This window comes from Haemaphysalis longicornis, unplaced genomic scaffold (genome assembly GCF_048455015.1).
Source record: "Haemaphysalis longicornis isolate Haplotype H1 unplaced genomic scaffold, Haemaphysalis longicornis Haplotype H1 scaffold_9, whole genome shotgun sequence".
NCBI lineage: Eukaryota > Metazoa > Arthropoda > Arachnida > Ixodida > Ixodidae > Haemaphysalis > Haemaphysalis longicornis.
The window spans coordinates 116,667,405-116,687,668 of NW_027526460.1; the positions used below are offsets into that span (position 1 = coordinate 116,667,405).

The 20,264-nt window shown below is 44.6% G+C and overlaps 1 protein-coding gene across 1 annotated transcript in view; it reads left to right on the top strand.

Annotated features, from left to right (window-relative positions):
• Window positions 1-2,212: 2,212 nt before the first annotated feature.
• LOC144152205 (sodium-coupled monocarboxylate transporter 2-like) overlaps window positions 2,213-20,264 on the top strand; it is a 39,452-nt gene continuing 21,400 nt past the window's right edge. Inside the window, exons 1-6 of the mRNA XM_077683438.1 lie at window positions 2,213-2,627; window positions 6,906-6,971; window positions 9,421-9,472; window positions 12,648-12,715; window positions 14,483-14,640; window positions 17,887-18,027. Of these exons, the coding sequence (XP_077539564.1) occupies window positions 2,295-2,627; window positions 6,906-6,971; window positions 9,421-9,472; window positions 12,648-12,715; window positions 14,483-14,640; window positions 17,887-18,027 (818 nt within the window). The 5' untranslated portion in view covers window positions 2,213-2,294. The remainder of the gene's footprint in view (window positions 2,628-6,905; window positions 6,972-9,420; window positions 9,473-12,647; window positions 12,716-14,482; window positions 14,641-17,886; window positions 18,028-20,264) is intronic.

Genomic DNA, 20,264 nt, shown 5'->3' on the forward strand with positions numbered 1-20,264 from the left:
CGGGCCATGTCTACTAACGTGAAACCTGGGGAAGGGCGAAGAATGCAGTGCGTAAGTGTACTCTTGGCACCGTGACGTTTTTGCCAATGCAGACGAACTCATTGGGGGGGGGGGGGGGGGTAGGTGTTTACAGCTTTACTGTAAAAGTATCTTGCCTAAGCTCTCTAGCGCGCGGCGTAAACGGTTCTCCCATGGTTTTTGTAGTACGCGTTATGAAGCGCTCCAGTGCCAGGCGTAAACGAGTGTACCGGTGTTTTTTCACTACGCACAATGGAATTTCACACAATGGAGTTTTCCGATGCTTTAGCACCGTGACTACATCAGACGACGGTTATGACGACGACAGTAGATGCCAACAGCCTCGGCCCCTAAGGTGCTACGTCACTAAAATGAGGTGAAGAGGGAGGGATTGTTTAACGCACCGAAGCTACATCTCTGCTATGACGGGCGCCGTAGTGATTGCCTCGGAAATATTTGTCACCACCTTGTAACATGCTCGAAAAGTTTGACGTACGGATGTTTTTGTTTCCCGCCCCGATTTAAATAATAGACACCGCGACCAGGATTGAACCTGCCTTGTTGGGTTCAATTCAGCCGCATTGTACCCCTTAGCCACTGCGCCACCACGGCGAGTGTAACTCATTTCTGTGGCTGAAAAGGACGCTGCCTTACTTACCAGAGGGAAACTGGCCTTTGGTGGCGCTCTTCGATTTCAGTGCGCGAAGTAAAAGCGACAGAAGCACGCTCCACCACTGCGACAGTAACCGTAGTGTTCTGGGGAACTAACGCGCAGCCGTAGCTCAATGGCTAAGGCGTTGCGCTGCTGAGCACGAGGTCATGGGTTAGATTCCCGTCCGCGGCGGCCGCTTTTCTGTTGGAGGCGAAAAGCAAAAACGCCTGAGGGTACGAGATTTCGGCGCATGTTAAAGATCCCCAGGTGGTGGAAATTAATCCGGAGCCCTCCACTACGGCGCGCCTCATCGCCTGCGTTGCGTCGGCACGTTAAACCCTACAATCAATCAATCAATCAATCAATCAACCTACAATCAAGCAGCCCCGGGGAAATTTAAAAAAATTATAGTTTTGAGTCTTCGAGGAGGAGCGGCTTACCGTTCTTTAGCCAAAGTACATCTTGTATGGTTCTTGAGTTTCTCAAGCGTAGAAAAGTGACTAGCTTTTTTTTTTTTTACAAATTGGCTTTGCAGTGTGACTAATGCTTTTTGCATGGCTTCTTTCGGGTATAATCCGTTAACTGAAATTTCTCCTCTACAAATGTAGTAGATGAACAAAAATTACAATTGCGTAGGTTTGGGCAAGTTGGTTCAGATCGACATGAAAATTCAGCTTGAAATAAAGCCACAGGACCTAGCAAGGAAGCACGCACACAATGCTGAGTATCAACGGAGTTCAGCCCAGTCAGCATAGTGTCCTTGTTTCCTTCCTAAGTCCTGTGGTTTTCATTCAAGCTGAATTTTCAAGTCTAACAAAGAGCTTTCCTTGTGTAGAACATGTTACGTGTTCCTTTTGAATTTAAATACAATGAACTGTTCTTTAGGGCCCTTTTTAAGGTGATTGTTCTTCGTCCAAGAGGATGTGCCGCCGATATTAATACGTTTCCCTCATCGGTATTCGCTAGTACTTCGTAATAACTTAAATTTATCCTTTAGCGCTATACGTACCTCGGCCGAAGAATTTCTAGAAGTACATGCTGGTCTGGATCTGATTCCTATAAAATTAAGCTTTTTTCCCTAAACGTTTCACCTTTAAAGCACATGTTTCTTTTAGTGCAGAAAGTGACAAATAATGACAACAACAGGCTTTCAAAGCAGGACAAAAATGTCGCGGCTGATAGCGGAAATTGGCGCCAATGGTGCAGTAGTTCCGGCGTAGCAGTACTACTCCGTACTCTGACTGACTTTTTTAACCGGATATTCAAAGGACAGCCAATAACGCCTCGCTACGGCAGTGCGGGTCGCTTCCTTCGCAGTTGGAAGCCAGATCAGTAATCATTTCATGGGAGTCTGCGATCGCCTAAATAAAGCCGAAGGGCCTCGTAGCAATTGCGATCAGTGTTCTCTGGCACAGCTTGGTGGGCGGAAGCTCTTTTATTTTCCCAGCGTGAGATCAGCTTTCCCTTTCCCGAGGTAGACACATACGACTGACAGATCGGACTTCCCTGTGACTTTTTTTATTCTTACCGCGCATGCGAGAACGAACCGCCGCAACAACTTTCTCTTTCCGCGAAAACACGATTTCAGGTGCTGCGAAGGAGACCCGGTTGTCCACCGTTGGCCATGTTCCGGGCTGTCGAGTACTCCGTGTTCGGCATCATGATGTTTCTCAACCTTGGACTTGGCTTGTACTTCTCCATGAAAAAGAAGTCGCTGTCGACTGACACCACGGCGGAAGTTTTTCTTGGAAGCCGAGCACTGCGAGCCCTGCCATTGGCGGCCTCCGTAGTGGCCAGCCTCTTTTCTTCCACCGGCCTGGTAGGCCTCACGGGACACTTTTATGCGTACGGATTTCATCAGACGTGGCTCTGCATCACGACCATCGCCGTCGCTCCATTGGCCGGCCGCCTTTTCCTGCCTGTGCTGTACGGGCTCGGCATCACTTCTGTGTTCGAGGTACGTTTTGGTGATGTTGATGAAGCAGATGATGATACTGACGATGACGGTGATGATTAAAACATTCTTTACTTGCTTCTAACATTGGTGGTGTACTCAAGGAAGTAACAGGTTGCGTCTGTCTCGGCGTTCTCGTAATAATGACTCAGCGCATTTTAGCGCGTTCCCAAGAGCCGTTTGCCATAAATCTCCCAGCCTTCCAAAATGAGAGCTTGCCTCGTGTTGATGTTTATTGAATGGAACAAGAATATTTCCATTTCAGGAGCGACAATCAGCGACGAGAATTGTTTGGTGAGCTAGTTGACTGCGCATCTAAGAAGGGGTAGAGTGCGTTTAGACGGGAATGCAGAAAAGGGGAAACACAAGAGACACAAACGTATTGTTTGCTCATTGTTTTGTGCTGTCTGGTTTGGACGCGCTTTGACCACTTTTTTTGACTGCTGGTTGCAGGTACAAGGTTTGAGCCCTAACGTATCGTTTCAAATCTCGCTGTATTTCTGACATGCGGGGGGAATGCCCAACATCTTCTGGGATAACAAATTTGGTGCCCACATATTTGCCTCGAATGCTTTTGCGCGCAGATATTCTAGCCCTGACCAACGGGCATACTGCGAAAAGTCGAAAAGAAAGAACGTCGTATGCAATCGTATTCAAAAACGTTTCATCGGCCTCAGTCTATTTGTATAGCGTGGGCTTCTAAAGCTAGGTTTTCTGTTTTATGTCTCCAATATTTTTCTTGCCAGTATTTTTCGGAATGTCTTGTACGACCCCTTTTTGTGGTAATGTTCTACACTGTGGAGTCAATATTCCTAGTTACATTGATAAAATAAAGAAACAACAACTTAACGAAAAGAGAAAGCGCATACCACAGCGTTCATTTCAGCAGCAGGTCTGGGCGACCCCTAATAAATGCTAGACCTCACTGGTAAACCTGCTGCCTATAGATTGTGTTTTTTATTTAAATGTGGCCCATCGGTATATTCCAGTTTCTTCTGATGTTTGAAGGCGTCATCTACAGCGGTCAATGAGAATTATTGTTTGCGCTAGTAATTTATCATTAAGAATGCCTTATCATTGAATTCCTGTGTCTCGCAAACTCAATGATTGCCCATTTTCTTATGCTTTTCAGTTAAGCGGAGAAGCCCACCATTCCGTATTTCTCCTTCTAAAGGTTCATTCCGCGCAGCGTTTCATCTGTGGCTTGCGTTGTACCTCTGCTTGCGATGCCTTATTTGCTCATTCAGCAGCAGCGTTAACTGCTTTTCACACCGAACCCCGCACAAAACTCGACGTTCCGTCGCCGCCATTCTCATCCGTCCTATTTCTGCCAACTATTCTCTCTTGCAGTGGCTTCACCTTTCGTTTTGCTCTACCACGCAAAGCATGCACGAATCGATGCATTCAAACGTGCCTGGGCTACTAGGTGGCAGCGGCGCATGGGTATACCGCTGCCACGGCTTTGGAATGACGCCCCACTCTCCGCATGCGGAGAATGGGTTACTGCTAATGCACAGGATCTGCTGCTGTATCAAAACCCATCCTCCTGCTTCCATCTCTGCCGCCTCCCGTGTTTCACCCTTTCCCACAGTCACGTTTCGCCGACGTAGTAGTTCTATTCGTGCAACATCATCGGAGGCACCACTCAATGTGCTGTTATTGCTCCCACAATTTTCAATCTTGCTATGACCTCTCTCGCTTCCCAACCAGCCCAAATTCCTAACGTTCACCACATCTTCGCCGCCGACGACAGCCCCTTGGTGTTCGTCTGGCTCTCCGGGTGACATACCCGATACTCTACAGTGTGGCCTTGATCTCATCGGGCCGTTTCTCACCACTGTTGGCCTTTCTCGCGCTCCAGGAAAATTCGAGCTTCTCGTGCTCAACCATTGATCATGCAAGCGCACCCACAACCCACCCCCTCAATTCCCTCCTTATTTCTAGCTGTATCATTTCTGTCGTCACGAAGTGTAATGTTCTTGGTTTCCTTTTAAATGCATCCAAAAACGCACAAGCCCTACAACACTTTATTGCTAAAAACGAAATATTCTGTTTGTACCGAACAGCTTGTAATAACATCGGCCATGGTGCAGGAGATACGTTGGAATCCCACCCCCTAGCCATTGGGTTTTAATACCATAATGAAATTAAGGTAGATGTGTTTTCTCCGCCCTTGGTAATCATCAAATTCATAGATGATCCTGACGACGCCAGAGGCCGGATTCGCGCGCAATGGGACATTTAATGCTTTCGCAAGAAAGCTTTCTTGAAGTGGCTCATTGATCAGAAATTGCTTCCTTTCCGCCAAAAGCGCATTCGTAGAAAACAATACATCTTCGGGACTTTCAATTAACTGGTGTGAATAAAAACATTTCTTAAGCTCCGAACAGGCAATAAGAAATATTTTCATCGAACGCGCGTGCGTCTGCCCCGAGGCGTCGTCATGGCTATCGAGTTCTCCCCTACAAATCGAGCCATGATCAGCTCCTAACGAAGGTGTGCATTGAAGAATGGGAGCACCGTTGGCCTTGTGAGGACTGCTTAATTGGGATGGTTCATCGTGATCTCTCTGCTCAACCCGGTCCCTTTTCTCACAAAGAACAATGAAGTTTCATGCGCTCTGCACGTTTTTGAGTCACGGTTGAAGGAGGAACATTGTGATTGTTTATGTGTGCGTGTCTATGTGTTTTTGTGTGGGCACATACCCGATCACGCCACGCATTTTATGGTCCCTATACGTTCCAGTACATAAAAATAGGAAACTGTGCAGGTGCGATAGAACAGCCGCGGATCTTTTGAAGGAGGAAGGAGATATAGTTCTGGGAAAGCTTGCTGCACTATTTTTGGAATGCTTAAGGGCTCAAAAAGCGCACATAGCGTGAAACACGCCAATATTATTCTGCTTCCTAAAAAGCGAGCTCCCAAGTACCTTACGAATTATGGACCGATCAGCTGTTTATCAAAGTTAGAGTTAACCGTTCTGGAGACAGCCTGGATTAGCAACAACCCAGAAAACAGGCAAGGTTAAGGAAGGGGTACACAACTATAAATAACATCCCTGATGTCAACTAAGGGATAGAAAAATAAACAGAGTACAATAAACCGCTTTACATAGCAATCATAGATTATGAGAAAGGGTTTGATTCCGTACTCATCGCAGCCATGCTAGAAGCACTTATAGACCAGGGAGTAGAGGAGACCTGCATAACACTTCTAGAAGACATATATAAGGAATACACAGGCAGGATAAACCTGCACAAGCGAAGGGATAAATTTGATAAATTCACTGTCCGAAAAGCAGTAACACAGGGAGATACCATCTCGCCAAAACCTTTAACAGCATGTCTCGAGGTGGTATTTAGGAAGCCTGAGTGGGAAAACGCATGATTAAGGATTAACGGAGAATATTTGAGCAATATGAGGTGTTCAAACGACATAGTATTGCTAAGAGAGACTGCAGAACACCTGCAAAAATGCTTGAGGAAATATAATCAGAAAGCATGGCCATGTGGCTAAATACATACGAATAAATTTAGAGTAACAAGGACTAAGCTTGCCGTAAGCGTCCTTTCGAGCTTAGGAGACGAAGCACTAGAAGTACATAAATATAACTACCGCTCCTTCACTAACCACCTCGGAGAGGTGGTCAGTGCTGACCCCAGCCACAAGAGAGAAATTCGGTGCAGAATAGGCATGGGCTGGGGGGCATTCGACAAGAACTCCAAAATAATGAAAAATAAGCTATCTCTCTCACTCAAAAGAAAAGTGTGCAACCAGTGTATACTGCCAGTGATGAAATACGCACCTGAAAGTTGGCGCCTTACTAAACAACTGGAAAGCAAACTTAGATCGGCTCAACTGCCTTGGAACGAACAACGATTGGAGTAACATTTATGGGCAGGAAACGAGCACCACGGATCAGGGGAAAAACTCGAGTAGATGATATCATAGTTCATGTAAAGAAAGAGACATGGGCTTGGGCTGACTATAAGGTGACACGAACCGACAACCGGTGGTCAATGACAGTAACAGTGTGGATGCCAAGAGATGGGCCAAGAAGGAGAAGGCCGATAACAGGATGAAAGGATGAAGTACAAAAATTAGGCGGTGAACAGCGGACTCGAGCGGCGCAGGACAGGAGCAGTTGGAAGTTAATCGCAGATGACTTCGCCCTGCATTGAGCCTGAGCGGGCTGTATTGTTGTTGTTGTTGTAGTTGATGATAATCATGATCGTGAATGTTTCCTAAGCGGAATTATTTCTTTCTTGCGTTTTATTCTAGTATATACGAATGCGCTTCAACACAGCCATTTCATTGACTGCCTGTGCGACGTACGTCTTTCTCACGGTAAGGTGCTTCAAGTTATTTCTAGGTGATGAATACCAGATGATAGTCCCCGTTGCCTTAAAGAAATTGTAAAAGAAACACACGCAATAAAATACCATCAGCCCAGGATACGTTTCTTCTATTACTCGCATGAAATACTGTATGGTGCACATTATTTCGAAACGAATTGAAAATTTGTTGCGTGCAAGCAGTACGCGGCAGTGATTGAGGTTCCAAAAAGCCGCTTTGGCACGTGACAATGCATACAGACTAAAGGTGAGCTATTTGACCGACTAGAAAGTGTTTTGTTAACTCAATTCTAGAGGCGAAGTACCTTAAGGCCGAGGATTGTTCGTCCGGCGTCCGGCATCCGTGCTCAAGGCACAGCACCGTGTAAATCGAAACATCTGTCAACAAAAGGTTCCGAAAGGGCTAACAAGAGCAAAATAGAAGGTTCACAAAAGGTTAGAGAGAGAGACACACACAGAGAACCGTACAAATCGAAGCATCTGTTAACAAAAGGTTAAAAAAAATTAAAGAGAGAGGGGGAAAAGGAGAGGGAGAGTGCTCCTGGAGAGCCGTGCTTCGCATGCGCGAGGAGCATTGGATTGGATTGGATTGAATGGAATTTAAATTTGGATTGGATTGGATTGAAATGAAATTTATTAGATTGGATTCGTATAAGTTGTATTGTATTGTATTATATTGTAAATCGTTTAAGCAGCAGTAAGCACTCTCAAGGGTGATTTACGGTAAAGCGATCCCCAGTGCTTCGCCCACTCGTCATGATTCACTTCGTGGAGATGCGTGAATATTTTGACATGCCCTTTGATTACAAATGAACAGATTAGCTACAGCTGGGCCTAGATCAGAACGTAAATACATTCGCTGTTACCATGCCATCTTCACGCAGCGGTGACCATCACGATGCGGCGGAAAATTTTATGTTTTTATACCTCCATGCTTACCTTAATTTATTGCTTGTGATATTTAAATTATTATACAGTGAACAAAATAAAAAAATTGCCTATTGCAATTAGCTAGAAGTGCTAAAAGTACTCGAGCTACAGTGACTTCTTTAGATGTCATTTTATATTGCGTAGTCATTGCTGGTATCGAATTACCTGAGAACTAAACGTTAGCTATTTCCAACTACGGGAGACAAATGCTATATGAAACGCGGGAAACTGATCAATGGGCTATGCGGGGTTTTCGAATGCCTATTTTTAGGTCATATATTGCATTTCGCCATGAACACTGTTAGTCATATGTAATAAATAGTTCAGTTTTCTTCACGCGCCGAATATACAAATTATTAGTTGCTCCTAAATGCAATTGACTCCGCTCCCATATTAAACTCCGCATATCTTGCCTTATTGTGTCTCGTAGCCTCTTCCTTAATTTACCCGGATGGATATTGAGATAAGAATATTCGTGTCCCTTCATACCCCTTGGGAATTCAAGAAATGGCTCTTAAAACTGATACCGTGCGGAACTAAATCAAGTTGCGTTTAATTTGCAAAAACCAGTGATTTTTGATCCCGTAGCAAATATTCCAGTACCTATGAATTTTTAAAGCTTTTGAAGCTGTTGCTAAGTAATTTCAAGGCCTAAAGTCGTATGAGATGTTTCTCCTGGTAAGTACGAAGTACCTTTTATTGTAGTTTTTTTAGGAAGTCAAAATTGTTATACACTGCGGGACTGTTATCATACTGCGCTAGCCGTAAAACTCCGCTGTACTATGATAAAACGTACGTGACTAGACAATGTTCTGCTCTGGTTTCGATTCATTCATGGATGAACAGTTACGTGCTTTCAACAATAACGACTACAGCAGTAGGCCAACGTTGGTGTACTTAGAAAACACGTGCCGTGGCAAGCTCACAGCAGAATTCATAGAAGAGTAGAAAACGATTTACACTAATGGCCTTCACCAAAAGCATGCACACATAGAAAGTCTATATTACTTCCTTGTTTTCTAACTGGACATCTCGGTTTCCGATAATTGCTCAACCTGGGCATGAAGTTTAGTAGAAGCCCTCTGTGAGTTTCCAGAACCTAGAATGGCGGCTACCAAAAAAAAAAAACATCCGCTGTAAAGTCCAGCTGCGCTAAGTGCAGGACTGATAATGCAGGAAGCGAACCATCTGACGCTTTGGGGTCATAAATTTAATTTCATGCTGTGAAAATGCCGCCTTTCAGATGATTACTTAAAAAGCACGCAAGCCAGGTCCCCCATATTTAACCGACTAGTGCAGCAGAAATCCAGTTACAAACAAAACATTCCCCGTAATTGGGATTGTTCTCAGCATGTGAATCTGAAGATCGTGATGCTACAATAAACGCTCAGAGCGACTATTCGGGGATGAATAGAAATTTTTATTGTAGGGCCCTGTTCTTGATCTGCGGTTGATATGGCACCCCCCGTAGCAATAGTAAATTTTTAAATGTTTGTTTGCTTCATTTTCAGCAAAGCATTGGTGCTTTGTCTATTTTTGCAGCGAGTCTGACAATTGTGACAGGTAAGTGATCCCCTGATAGTAACACCGACATAACTGATTCATTATTACCATCAACCCTGATCAGGCTTTCAGTTAATACCACACGTTAATGTTTAACTGAGGGGGATGCAGGAAACGTACAGCGCAGTTACTAATTTACAATCGCATTTAAGGGTCAGCACTGCTGAAAGCGCGAGGTTTGAGAAGAAGATTACACTAAGAAATCTCGGGGTCACTGCAACAATTGTGTGTGTAAATCACTCATTGAAGACTTTTAATTATACAACCTAATTTTTAATGTGAAGAGACATACCGGCACCAAGGAATTTGGCATATATAAATATATATATATATATATATATATATATATATATATATATATATATATATATATATATATATAAGGTAAACGATTAGGCTAGTGAAGGTTAAATAGTAAAAAGGGGCGCAATAAAAAACATAACAAGTTTACTTCGAAAACATAACTTTACATCGACGTTTTGGACGGGGACCGTCCTTTATCAAGAGTAATATTTTACAGAATGGAAGCGGTTTATATACAGTTCAAGCACTTGAGGTTCCGGGGCGGTGACATACGTTTAAGATTGGAAGCGAGGAGAAAGAGAGAAAAGCGCATTGAAACATGAGAGAAAAAGCCAGCAATAAAGAAGCACAAACTTGAAAAGCATAAATATGTGAGAGAGGGGGATGGAAAGGCAGAGGTGGGGACGGGCAAACTAAAAAGAACCGAGAGGACACGACAAACAGAAGCTTAGGAGCGATGGGAGACACGTAATTGCGTGGTCGACGTGGTCGACAGGCCATCGCAGGCGAACAATATGCAAGGGTTGTTGTACGCGCGCCGCTTCCAAGACTCCCGTGCCAGGAACCTCAAGTGCTTGAACTGTATATAAACCGCTTCCATTCTGTAAAATATTACTCTTGATAAAGGACGGTCCCCGTCCGAAACGTCGATGTAAAGTTATGTTTTCGAAGTAAACTTGTTATGTTTTTTATTGCGCCCCCTTTTGCTATATATATATATATAAATATATATATATATATATATATATATATATATATATATATATATACATATATATATATATATATATATATATATATATATATATATATATATATATATATATATATATATATATATATATAGCAGAACAGTAAGATACGGGACGAGGGACTCAGTAAGGACACATATCAAGGTTGCAGTCGTCATTGCCAGTGCTATTCGGCTGTTTTCGAGATATTTAATAGTGCCGAATGACGCGTGTTTGTCATGTTTCTTTTAGTACAGTGCTAAATAGGCGAAAATATAAGTCGAGAAAAAATCCGCCGTTTTTCTGGGAGCGGGAGTCGAACCCACATCTCCGCATAACGCGTGCGGTGCGTTAACCAATTACGCTACCCCGCAGCGGCTCCCCTCTCGACTTTTACCTGGGGGGTTGATATTTACAAGTGCTCTGAGGCCGGTCAACTAGCGCCACCCCTCGACTACCGCGGGAGATGTAGAACGTCTTTCTTCCCAGCGGCCGCCACGTAAGACGTGGTCGGAGGTCGGAGGTTAACGCACCGCACGCGTTATCGCACCAGACCGGTATTCTGGAGGTCGTGGGTTCGGATCCCACCTGGCGGGCATTTTTTCTTCACTTTCTTTCTTTCTTTCCAAATTCTTAATCTGTTTCAATGATGTACCACATCCTCCCCTTTGCTTTCCGAGGTTTTCTCGACTGCCAACCCTTATTTCTGTGTTATATATATATATATATATATATATATATATATATATATATATATATATATATATAACCGCCTGGCTGAATTTTGCTCTAGCAGCAAAATTCAGCCAGGCGGTTCAAGTGATGTTGATGACGCATTTTTAGAGGGAATTGCTGAAACGTATACCGTTTCTACACGGCGTTTGACAGTAATAAAGGCGCGTAAAGAGGATTTACGGTAACCGGAAGTTCGCCATAGCGGAGAAGCCATACACATGATAAGAAGGACACCCCAACTGTAATGAACAAGCAAACGAGACATCAGCTAACTGCTTCTCCAGCATTTGCAATGCTACTTTGGTGGTTAGAAGATCTTTCATTGGGAAATCGTGCCTAAGAAGTGCCTAAAATTTCAACCAATCGAGTTCTCAAGAGGTCTGCAAGTGATCAATAGTTGGAAGCAAAGCGTATTATGATGCTTTGCGCAGCCTTGTACCATTCTCCCCATTATAAGGTATAATTACATCACTGTTCCCCGCATAGACCTTTTTTTACAAAACATAATTACTTTTCACTTTGTTTCTTCCAATCTCCTATGAACTCCTCGTGCTATTGAGTAATAAGTTTTCGGAGGTAAAAGGTAGCAAATATTTTTCAACCATATGACAAAGCGTAAACTCCTTTCAAGGAAACCTGTCCAGTGTGCTTGTGAGGTAAGGGTCATGCTTATATGGATGACATAATTTTTGTATGTGAGTATTATTCTAAAAAAAAAAAAAAAACAAAACGGGTTCGGTAGGGTGCCATATGCGTTCCCTATCAGTAAAACTCTATCATTCTTGGGACAACAGAAAGGTTCTTTTAAGTGCGATGCACTTCTTAAGCGACCCTGAACCTGCGTCCACCGGCGATGTCCGCATAGCATACCCACGTGGGGGATTGGCCAGGAATCTCCTCGTCTTCCTTGGCAACGGGGGGAGATGGGCGCGCGCTGCCTGGCCGCTGACATGGCACATACCCACGTGGGGGATTGGCCAAGAATCGGGCGTGAGAAGCGCTAATGCACCCGCTTAAAGGAGTACTGACAAGAAATTTCAAAGCTGAGATCCGCTCTAGCAATCAAGTACAACGACAACACAAATAGGTGTCTGTGAATAAATGCATCTTTCTTTCTTTGTAGTTGTGTGTGTGTGTGTGATCTCTCTTTCGCGAACATTACCGAACCGCGCAAATTCAACTCGTGCATTCGCACTTTCACATTCTTCCCCTCGGGGAAATGCGGGGAATTTTTAATTCCGATTTTGAGGCCCAAATCTTATTCGCGACTTCGACTGTATCCCGCCTATTATGTTTCTTTTATGAAATTTAGTGGGAATGGTGTCAACAATGTATCTTGACCGGCACATTAGAATACGATTGTCCTGGATATGTCGATACAGTGTGTTTGAAACCTTGTCTTTCAGTGTTTGATGTTTCTCTGTTCTGGTGCAACATCGCAATTGGTTTATGTGGCACTCTCTACACGGCACTGGTAAGAATTTTGTACTTTTATTTTAGTGAATCCATTCACAACAGTAGTGGTTATCTATGAAAGTTATGGTGAGAAGTAAGGCTTAAACATTCCGAAAAAATGGGAATGTCGTGATCTTGGAATCACAACAGACGCGATTCCAAGAATGCATGGTCCTAGTCCCCTTAATCTGTTGCCTCATTTCATCACAACCTCTTTTGCACACGAACTATTTGCACAGAAACATATTCTGCACCAATGTATGATACAGCTTCCAGGCAGATATCTGTGCAAAAAGTGGCGTACTTCTTATCGTTCTCACATTGTTTTGGTTATGCGTGAAAGCATCACAGCCCTAGTGCTGACTTGAAGGCTTGCGGAGAAGGACTACGAGCATAACATTTTGCAAGTTGGTTGGTATGAAAACTGTTGTTCTCTTCAATATAAGCATTGACTTTGCAGTTTTCAGCAAAAAAAGGAAACTTTATCGCTCTGTAAGTATTTTCAGGGTAGCTTTGTTTCAAGGAATGTTTTCTTTCCTCCATTTTTGTAGCCCGGTTGAACCAAGTCCTAATTCATCGTTATATATATCCTTCAGTAACTAGGCTGAATTGTGGCATGTCGACTTTAGCGCATCTTCTGCAAACATAAAGGTTACTGTAGGGCTTTACTACATTTTTTTATCTGGTCTACAAGGTTAGGTATTCAAGGGCGGCAACGTATTTGTGCGAACATTTATCATGCTCTCTGCAGTTCACAACATTGCTGGCTTACCTTTTACTTCACAGAAAATAAGAAAGTATTACCCACAGATGGAAAAGCAGGCAAAGAGCATGCAGAAAAGCTTATTTTTTCACAACGACCTCAAGATTACCGTTTAGATGTGGTGGCTACAATTAAAATATATATATGGGTGGAATAAAGAATGAAGTGTGGAAAGCGGTAGCGGTATGAAGGCCCGCTCCCATCGTGATTTTATTCTCTGCAGCCCATACACCCTATCGCTGACGCAATTGAAACCCCTAGCTAGCCCACCAGCCGTGAAAAACTTTTGTAGCGTGAGCTACACTGGCCGAGGTTTAGCAGTTTCACGACACATGCTGCCCATGCGCGAGGAGCAGTGAAGTGTCGCGGCGCACAGCTCGCGCGCCAGAGCCGCCACCGCCACGACTGGATTGGATTTAATTGAACTGAATTGTATTGCATTGGATTGATTTGGAAGAAATTCGATTGGATTGGATTGGATTGAATTGGATTCGAAATCGTTTTAGTAGCAGTGTGCATGATAATCAGCTAATCCTAGACAACCAGGAAACCTAAGAATAACCAGCTTAACTTTAGCTCACGCTACTTATATCCTGGCATAGCCGAGCTAAGCCACTGCTAACTTTTTGCTCATCGCACGCTATTTGTTGAAGAAATTCTTCGTCACGTCTGTGCGCTGGAACTATTATTCACGAAGATTTTTTGACCAAGGTCAACGCTGCCGACACCCTTGCTTTTCTGAAAAACGGGTTCTTAACTCTAGGCGTTATTAGCATTGTTTCCTTATATTTTAACACTATAAAGATTAGTGCGTTCTTGTGCGTTGTCTCTTGCCTTTGAAACTATTGCGTAGACAACTGCGTAGACACTATGGCGTAGACAATTTTCCAATTCTTCGGGCGTAACAATTGAATTCAATAATGACAAAGCTGTACCAATACAAGTCGTTCGCGAATATTATTTGGTCACCGCTGCCAGATTATTTCCTAACACGACCACTGTTTAACCTATTCTTGTATCAAGGGTGGACTACGAGGAGTTGTGTGGACCGACTGTATGCAGCTGATATTCATATTGCTCGGCCCTGTAGCCGTGATTCTGAAAATAATTGTAAATTCAAGCAGCCCTCAAAGTACTATACAACCGCTGCAGGACTTCAGTGTACAGCCATACATCGCCAAGTAAGTGGCTCTTCTCCCATTTATTTGTAAGGTATCGCTTCCAAGCAAAACATTTTGCTGAACTTGTCCTCGGCAAATGCATTTCCGGTTCCGGTCACATCAGTTGGAATGTAATGTGGAAAAAGAGTTTATTTTTTATGTAATCAGTTAGTGGTGCCTGCGCCAAGCGCGAGCTTTAATATCTAAAGAAACGCTTACCGTGTGTGCTATTGCAGGCTCATTCGACCAAAACACAATTCAATCTGTCTGAAATTATATACCATTGCTGTTTCTTTCTCTTAGCCAGGCATTAATCCGCGGGAATGTGCAAGTATTGCAGAGTTATCAGAAATGTGTGCTACTTGCGCCCACGTCAAACAATTTAAAACAAAGGAGGAGAGCCCAAATACACCATGAACAAAAAGCATGCATTTACCAAATGCTTTCCGTACGAAATAGGTGGTTTTATTGTGCAAGCATAATGCACGCCAAAATAGTCGGAGGCTCTCCACCATGTGCAGATAAAAGGCAGCTAAGCTTTTGCTAGGGTGCGTTTTCCTATGGCGGGGTTTTCTGAAGAGCAACTTGTCCGTTCCATGCGGACAAGTTGCTGTTCATCAGGGAGGCATTCGCAGCTACTGAATGAGGTGGAACCTGAGGCGGCAACGGCGGCCACTGCACCTTGTGGAGCAACGGCTTCCCGCTGTTTTCTCGCCAATTCTCGCTTTTGTGCGCGCCGATGCTCTTTTAATTTCCGCTCTTCTTCCTCCTTGGGAACGACATGCCCCCGAGCCATAGCGAGGTTCAGCCGATTACACAACTTGTGAAAGAGGCTTCGGTGGTGGCGAGGGGTATTAAACTTGTAAAAGATGCGCCGGAGTGGCCAACAGTATAACAATGAGCCATCCATCATCGTTTTTGACACATGTGCTAAGCACTTTGTGCATAAACCGACACATGTATCCTTCTCCGTAAATGGTTGGTGTAAGTACGTGAAGACGATCTGCTGGATCGTAGCCATATCAAGCATCGTTGTAATTAAGCGCTGGACACATGTACGACTGGTGCACGCGGTTCACATGCGACTGATCGTTACGATTGATCGTTAGGACCTGTTTTGGCGTCGTTCGCTGGTCGGAGGAGGCTCACGACGTGCGACTGGCAAGCCAGATGCTGTCTTGCCGCTGTTGAAATTGTCGTGAGGCCACAGCCAATGAGAGCCCGCTGAGCCTGCAACCGGCTTGCGTTGCACGGGTCGGCTCGGGTGATGGGAGCTTTAGGCTTAGCATCCTGGCGGATATTTGATCACCGCTATCTGTGCAGCTGCGAATGACAATCCGTAACACAACATTTTACAACACTATCATCCCCTTTCTCGCATGTGGAACTTTATTTAAGCTATAACTGCCGTTCCAGTGATCGGTGACCAAGACATCTGCGTAGCCTGTTTTGATGCTTTCGCGCAGGTATTGCCATCTCTGGGCCGGTCTGAACACCGCGCGCCGCGGCGACCGGTCAGCGTAGGCTTGCATCGCGGCAGATATCTGATCGCCGCTTTTAAAATAAGCCCTGACAACAACCCCTAGCACAATTTTTCACCACACTAACACCTACTTTCTCGCATGTGGAACTTCATTTTAACGATCAGATTGATTCAGAAGAGCAGCGACAAGCGGTTGCTACCGTGGTCTGCGCAGGTTCGAGCCGCTGAGTGTGCCGAGCTGGCAGGCGCGGCCGGCGTCTGCGCGGACTGTTTCCGAAGGCAGAAAACGCTTCACGATTGCCTGCTTTATCCATTTCTTGCGAACAAACGCGCGGAATCTACAAATTCAGCTCAGCGATCGTCGTAGTTGACCATGGAGCAAAAACAGTGGGCGGAGCGACGCCGACGACGTATCGTATGCTCGCACCGGGTCATGTGTCTCAAATTCACGCGTACAACTAGTCGTGGCGACAGTCGCAACGATCAGTCGCATGCGAATCGCGTGTACCAATCGTACATGTGTCCAGCGCTTTAGCCTGAAACTGTGCGAGTAGCATGCGTTCGTTGTTTCAAGACGAAACTTGTAAGACGAAAGCCTTCAATCTGTATGTTTCAAGGTGGTGGGGTGGAGAAAACAGGTGGTCCGAAAAGTGAAGTTGCGGCAGACGTGCAGCGTGAGCCGGGATCGCGGGCCAGGAAAAAGAAACAGCGGCATGAGATCTGGGACGGAAGAAAGCTCTAAGATACGGCGATGTCGCGTGCGCCGGGAAAGTAAAAAGGTCGCTACAGAGATGGGTACCGCCGATGCCGTATAAAGCCGCCTTAAGAGGTGAAGTACCGACAGTGGCGAACAGGGTGCTCCTTTCGATGAACAGCGAGCAGAATGAGCTACGGAGGGCGCTGCCCTCCGTAGCTGTCCTGCGAGGGGGCTCGTAAAATGGTGACAGACGCGGTCGCGAAATTCACCAAAAAGCTTAACAGGAGAACAACAGATGGTCCTACCGGGCTCTCTCCCTCCAATTCTTAGAAAGAACTAAGAAAATGCAGCAGGTTTTCTCTCCAGCACGACTGTTTAACGGGTATTAAATTGGCTCCAGTAAAAAGCAAGGTCGATCTAGTCCACACGAAAAGCAGCCTTTATTTGAATGGTAAATAACCAGTTAAATGATATCACTGATCGCCGATGTGGACCAAAATAGACAAGAGAATGAAATATTCTCGAAACTTTCAGCTCGAACAAGCGTAGTTTTGGAAACACGTTCAACATGTGTAGGCCGATAGCAAGTGTCCACTGTGCTTGAATAAAACGGCAACAGTACTTCACAGTTCTCCCCCGTAAAACATTCCAAATCAAGGACGTTTTTTTCAAAATGGGGGGACGGCTTTTGTTCGAATTTGCCGCAGTGGAAAAATTAGGAGACAGCTGCCACACATTGCTAGACGTTGCTAGATCGTGGGCTCTACAGTTATACCACTGTGGATGGCCTAAATCCTGTAAAGGGTTGCACGAAAGTAGATTGGTGTTTTTCCTCTCGGCAAATAAAAGAAAAAATAGCTCGTGTGCATTCCTCGGATCCTGAATTGCCATTACACTGTCTATAAACAACGCGTAATCCTACGAATCTCCATTTGGGGCGAGTGACGCGCTTTATAGTTTGCTGAATATGTGTCATAGCCGTTGTTACACTGGTACATCCGGGAATTGCCGGCGACTAACAATAGATATAGATAAATTGGTGGCCAGGAAGCTAACAACCATGCTCCTTTTTTCCCTCACGCAAAAGCTTCCAGATAGATCTGACTCACGACGAGAACGTGTGGTCCGTTCTTTTTGCCGCGACAACAGCTTCTATGTACCGGGTATGTCTGGACCAAGTTGTTGTACAGAGGTGCATGGCGTCGAAGACGCTCAAATCTGCCCAGAGGTAAGATCGCACGATAGCCTACACATCCAATATTTTGTAGCGAAAGCTGGAATGACCGTATTCTCGCCGTTTCGCTGTGGCCAGTGGCCGCCCGGCGAGTTGAGTGGTCCCTTAGCTGGCAGCGGTTCCTAGGGAACCTGCGCCGGCTAGGAAATCTAGCCGCCGCTGCTGGCGCCGCCACTTACCGCCCAAAAAATAAAGTAAATAAAAAATACAAAAATAAATAAAAAGGACTAAGAATAAAAATAATACTAAAATATAAAAATAAAAATACCCCAAAAATAAAAAAAGTCGTATATATCGAATGGGCGGCCCGGTGGGATTCGTCGTCAGATATGGAAAGTGAGTTGTAGAGACTGAAATGAGCCAGGCTTCGTCGTCGGAACCAAACCAAGAGGCAGCAGGCCGAGGAGACGGAGGAAGAACGAGCCGCACGCCCCGAGAAGCGTCTTAACCGTACAGAGAACCAAGCTACACAATAACTTTATCCGTACCTCTCGCTGTGCACAGCCAGGCATAACTGAGTTATGCCACAGCCAATTTCGTTTTGCTGCAGATCATGGTATATGGATTGTTTACGCAAACTATTCACCATAGTTGTAGCTGTCTGCTTATCATAGGTATCAGCGTGACGAAGAACTCACATTGATTGGAAGACAAACCACGCCTCGTTAAAGACGAACGGAATAAGGATTAAAGACCTTCCTTTCTTCTTGCAGTCGCCCATGAGTTCATACCAGTGCGGATTGACATGCAGTTGAACGTCTTGAGCAGATGGGTCATGATACACTGCTTCATGTTTAATTAATTGATTTATTAATAATTAATTAATTTGTTTAGGTATTTATGTATTTATTTGTATATTTCGTTTATTTATTTATTTTTAATTTTAGAATATTGTCAATCCCAGAAGGGATTTATTACAGGAGGGGCATGTCAGTGATACAGTGTCCTTTCAATCAACAACAACGCAGAAGTGAATCGTAACAATCGTAACAATCGTAATCGTGAATCGTAACAAACACTGATATGAGATGAGATGACAAATTGTCCTACATAGAAATTAGCCGTGATTTGCTTTGACGGGTTGTTTATCGTTGGCGACACATTACACAAGACAAGTGAAGTTCATTTTGAGTATACAAAATACGAATGGTGCTAGCTGTAAGTGGCACATCTTGCCTCAGTAGGCAAAAATAAACTTTTCCCATGCCATTGACACCTCGAAAGCGCGGCAAGAACGAAAGTACGGGACGTAGTCCTATATGGTAACTCACCTCCTCGCTTTTCGTACGTCGAACATCACGCATGCATTAGAATTTTTCAAGCATTATTTTCGTGTCCGATCATTTCACTGTAATTAGTGAAATAGGGGACACTACAAGCTGACCCGCCGCGGTGGCTGAGTGGCTAAGGCGTTGCGCTGCTGAGCACAAGGTCGCGGATTCGATTCCCGGCCGCGGCGGCCGCTTTTCTGATGGAGGCGAAAAGTAAAAACGCCCGTGTGTGCGAGATTTCGGCGCACGTTAAAGATCCCCAGGTGGTCAAAATTAATCCGGAGCCCTCCACTACGGCGCGCCTCATCGCCTGCGTTGCGTCGGCGTGTTAAACCCTACAATCAATCAATCACTACAAGCTGTCAGGATTCCATGCCAGTCGCACTCGCTATAAGACATTTTCGGCAGAGGGGACGAGCTGATTTTGTGTAATCTCCAGAAGCAGTGTGCTTCTAGTTTTGTGACAGGCCTATGATGTACTCAATTACAGCTAATTCACCACCTCACTTCCTTGCAGTTTTTCTTCCATTCTGCCGTTTATATTTCACATGAATTTGTTTTTGTGCCGATGACGGCTTACAACAACATCACACCTACGGCGGCGAGTTACAGTGATTTCTGCGCTTCAGTGTTGCGCGTTCTTTCTTTTTGCTGCTGCTTCATGTGAGTGTAGCAACAAGGCGAGCGTCACATCGTAAGCAGTAAGCAAAAATTCACCCGGAGCTTTCAGTTAAGCCGCACGCTTTAACATAAACGAAGTATGACGCCTACCTTCGGCGCCATGTGCTTGCTATAAAAATCAATTACAGGGACAAGCTTGCAGGGGAGTTTCACATTATGGCTGCAAGTAAAAATGTATTTTTGGAAACTACGCTGTCAGTGCAGTGTAACGTTTGAGCCGTAGCTTTAGTTGTTGTTCTGACGTGGCGTGTGTGTTCGGCGCTTTTCCCTGTTTGCGAT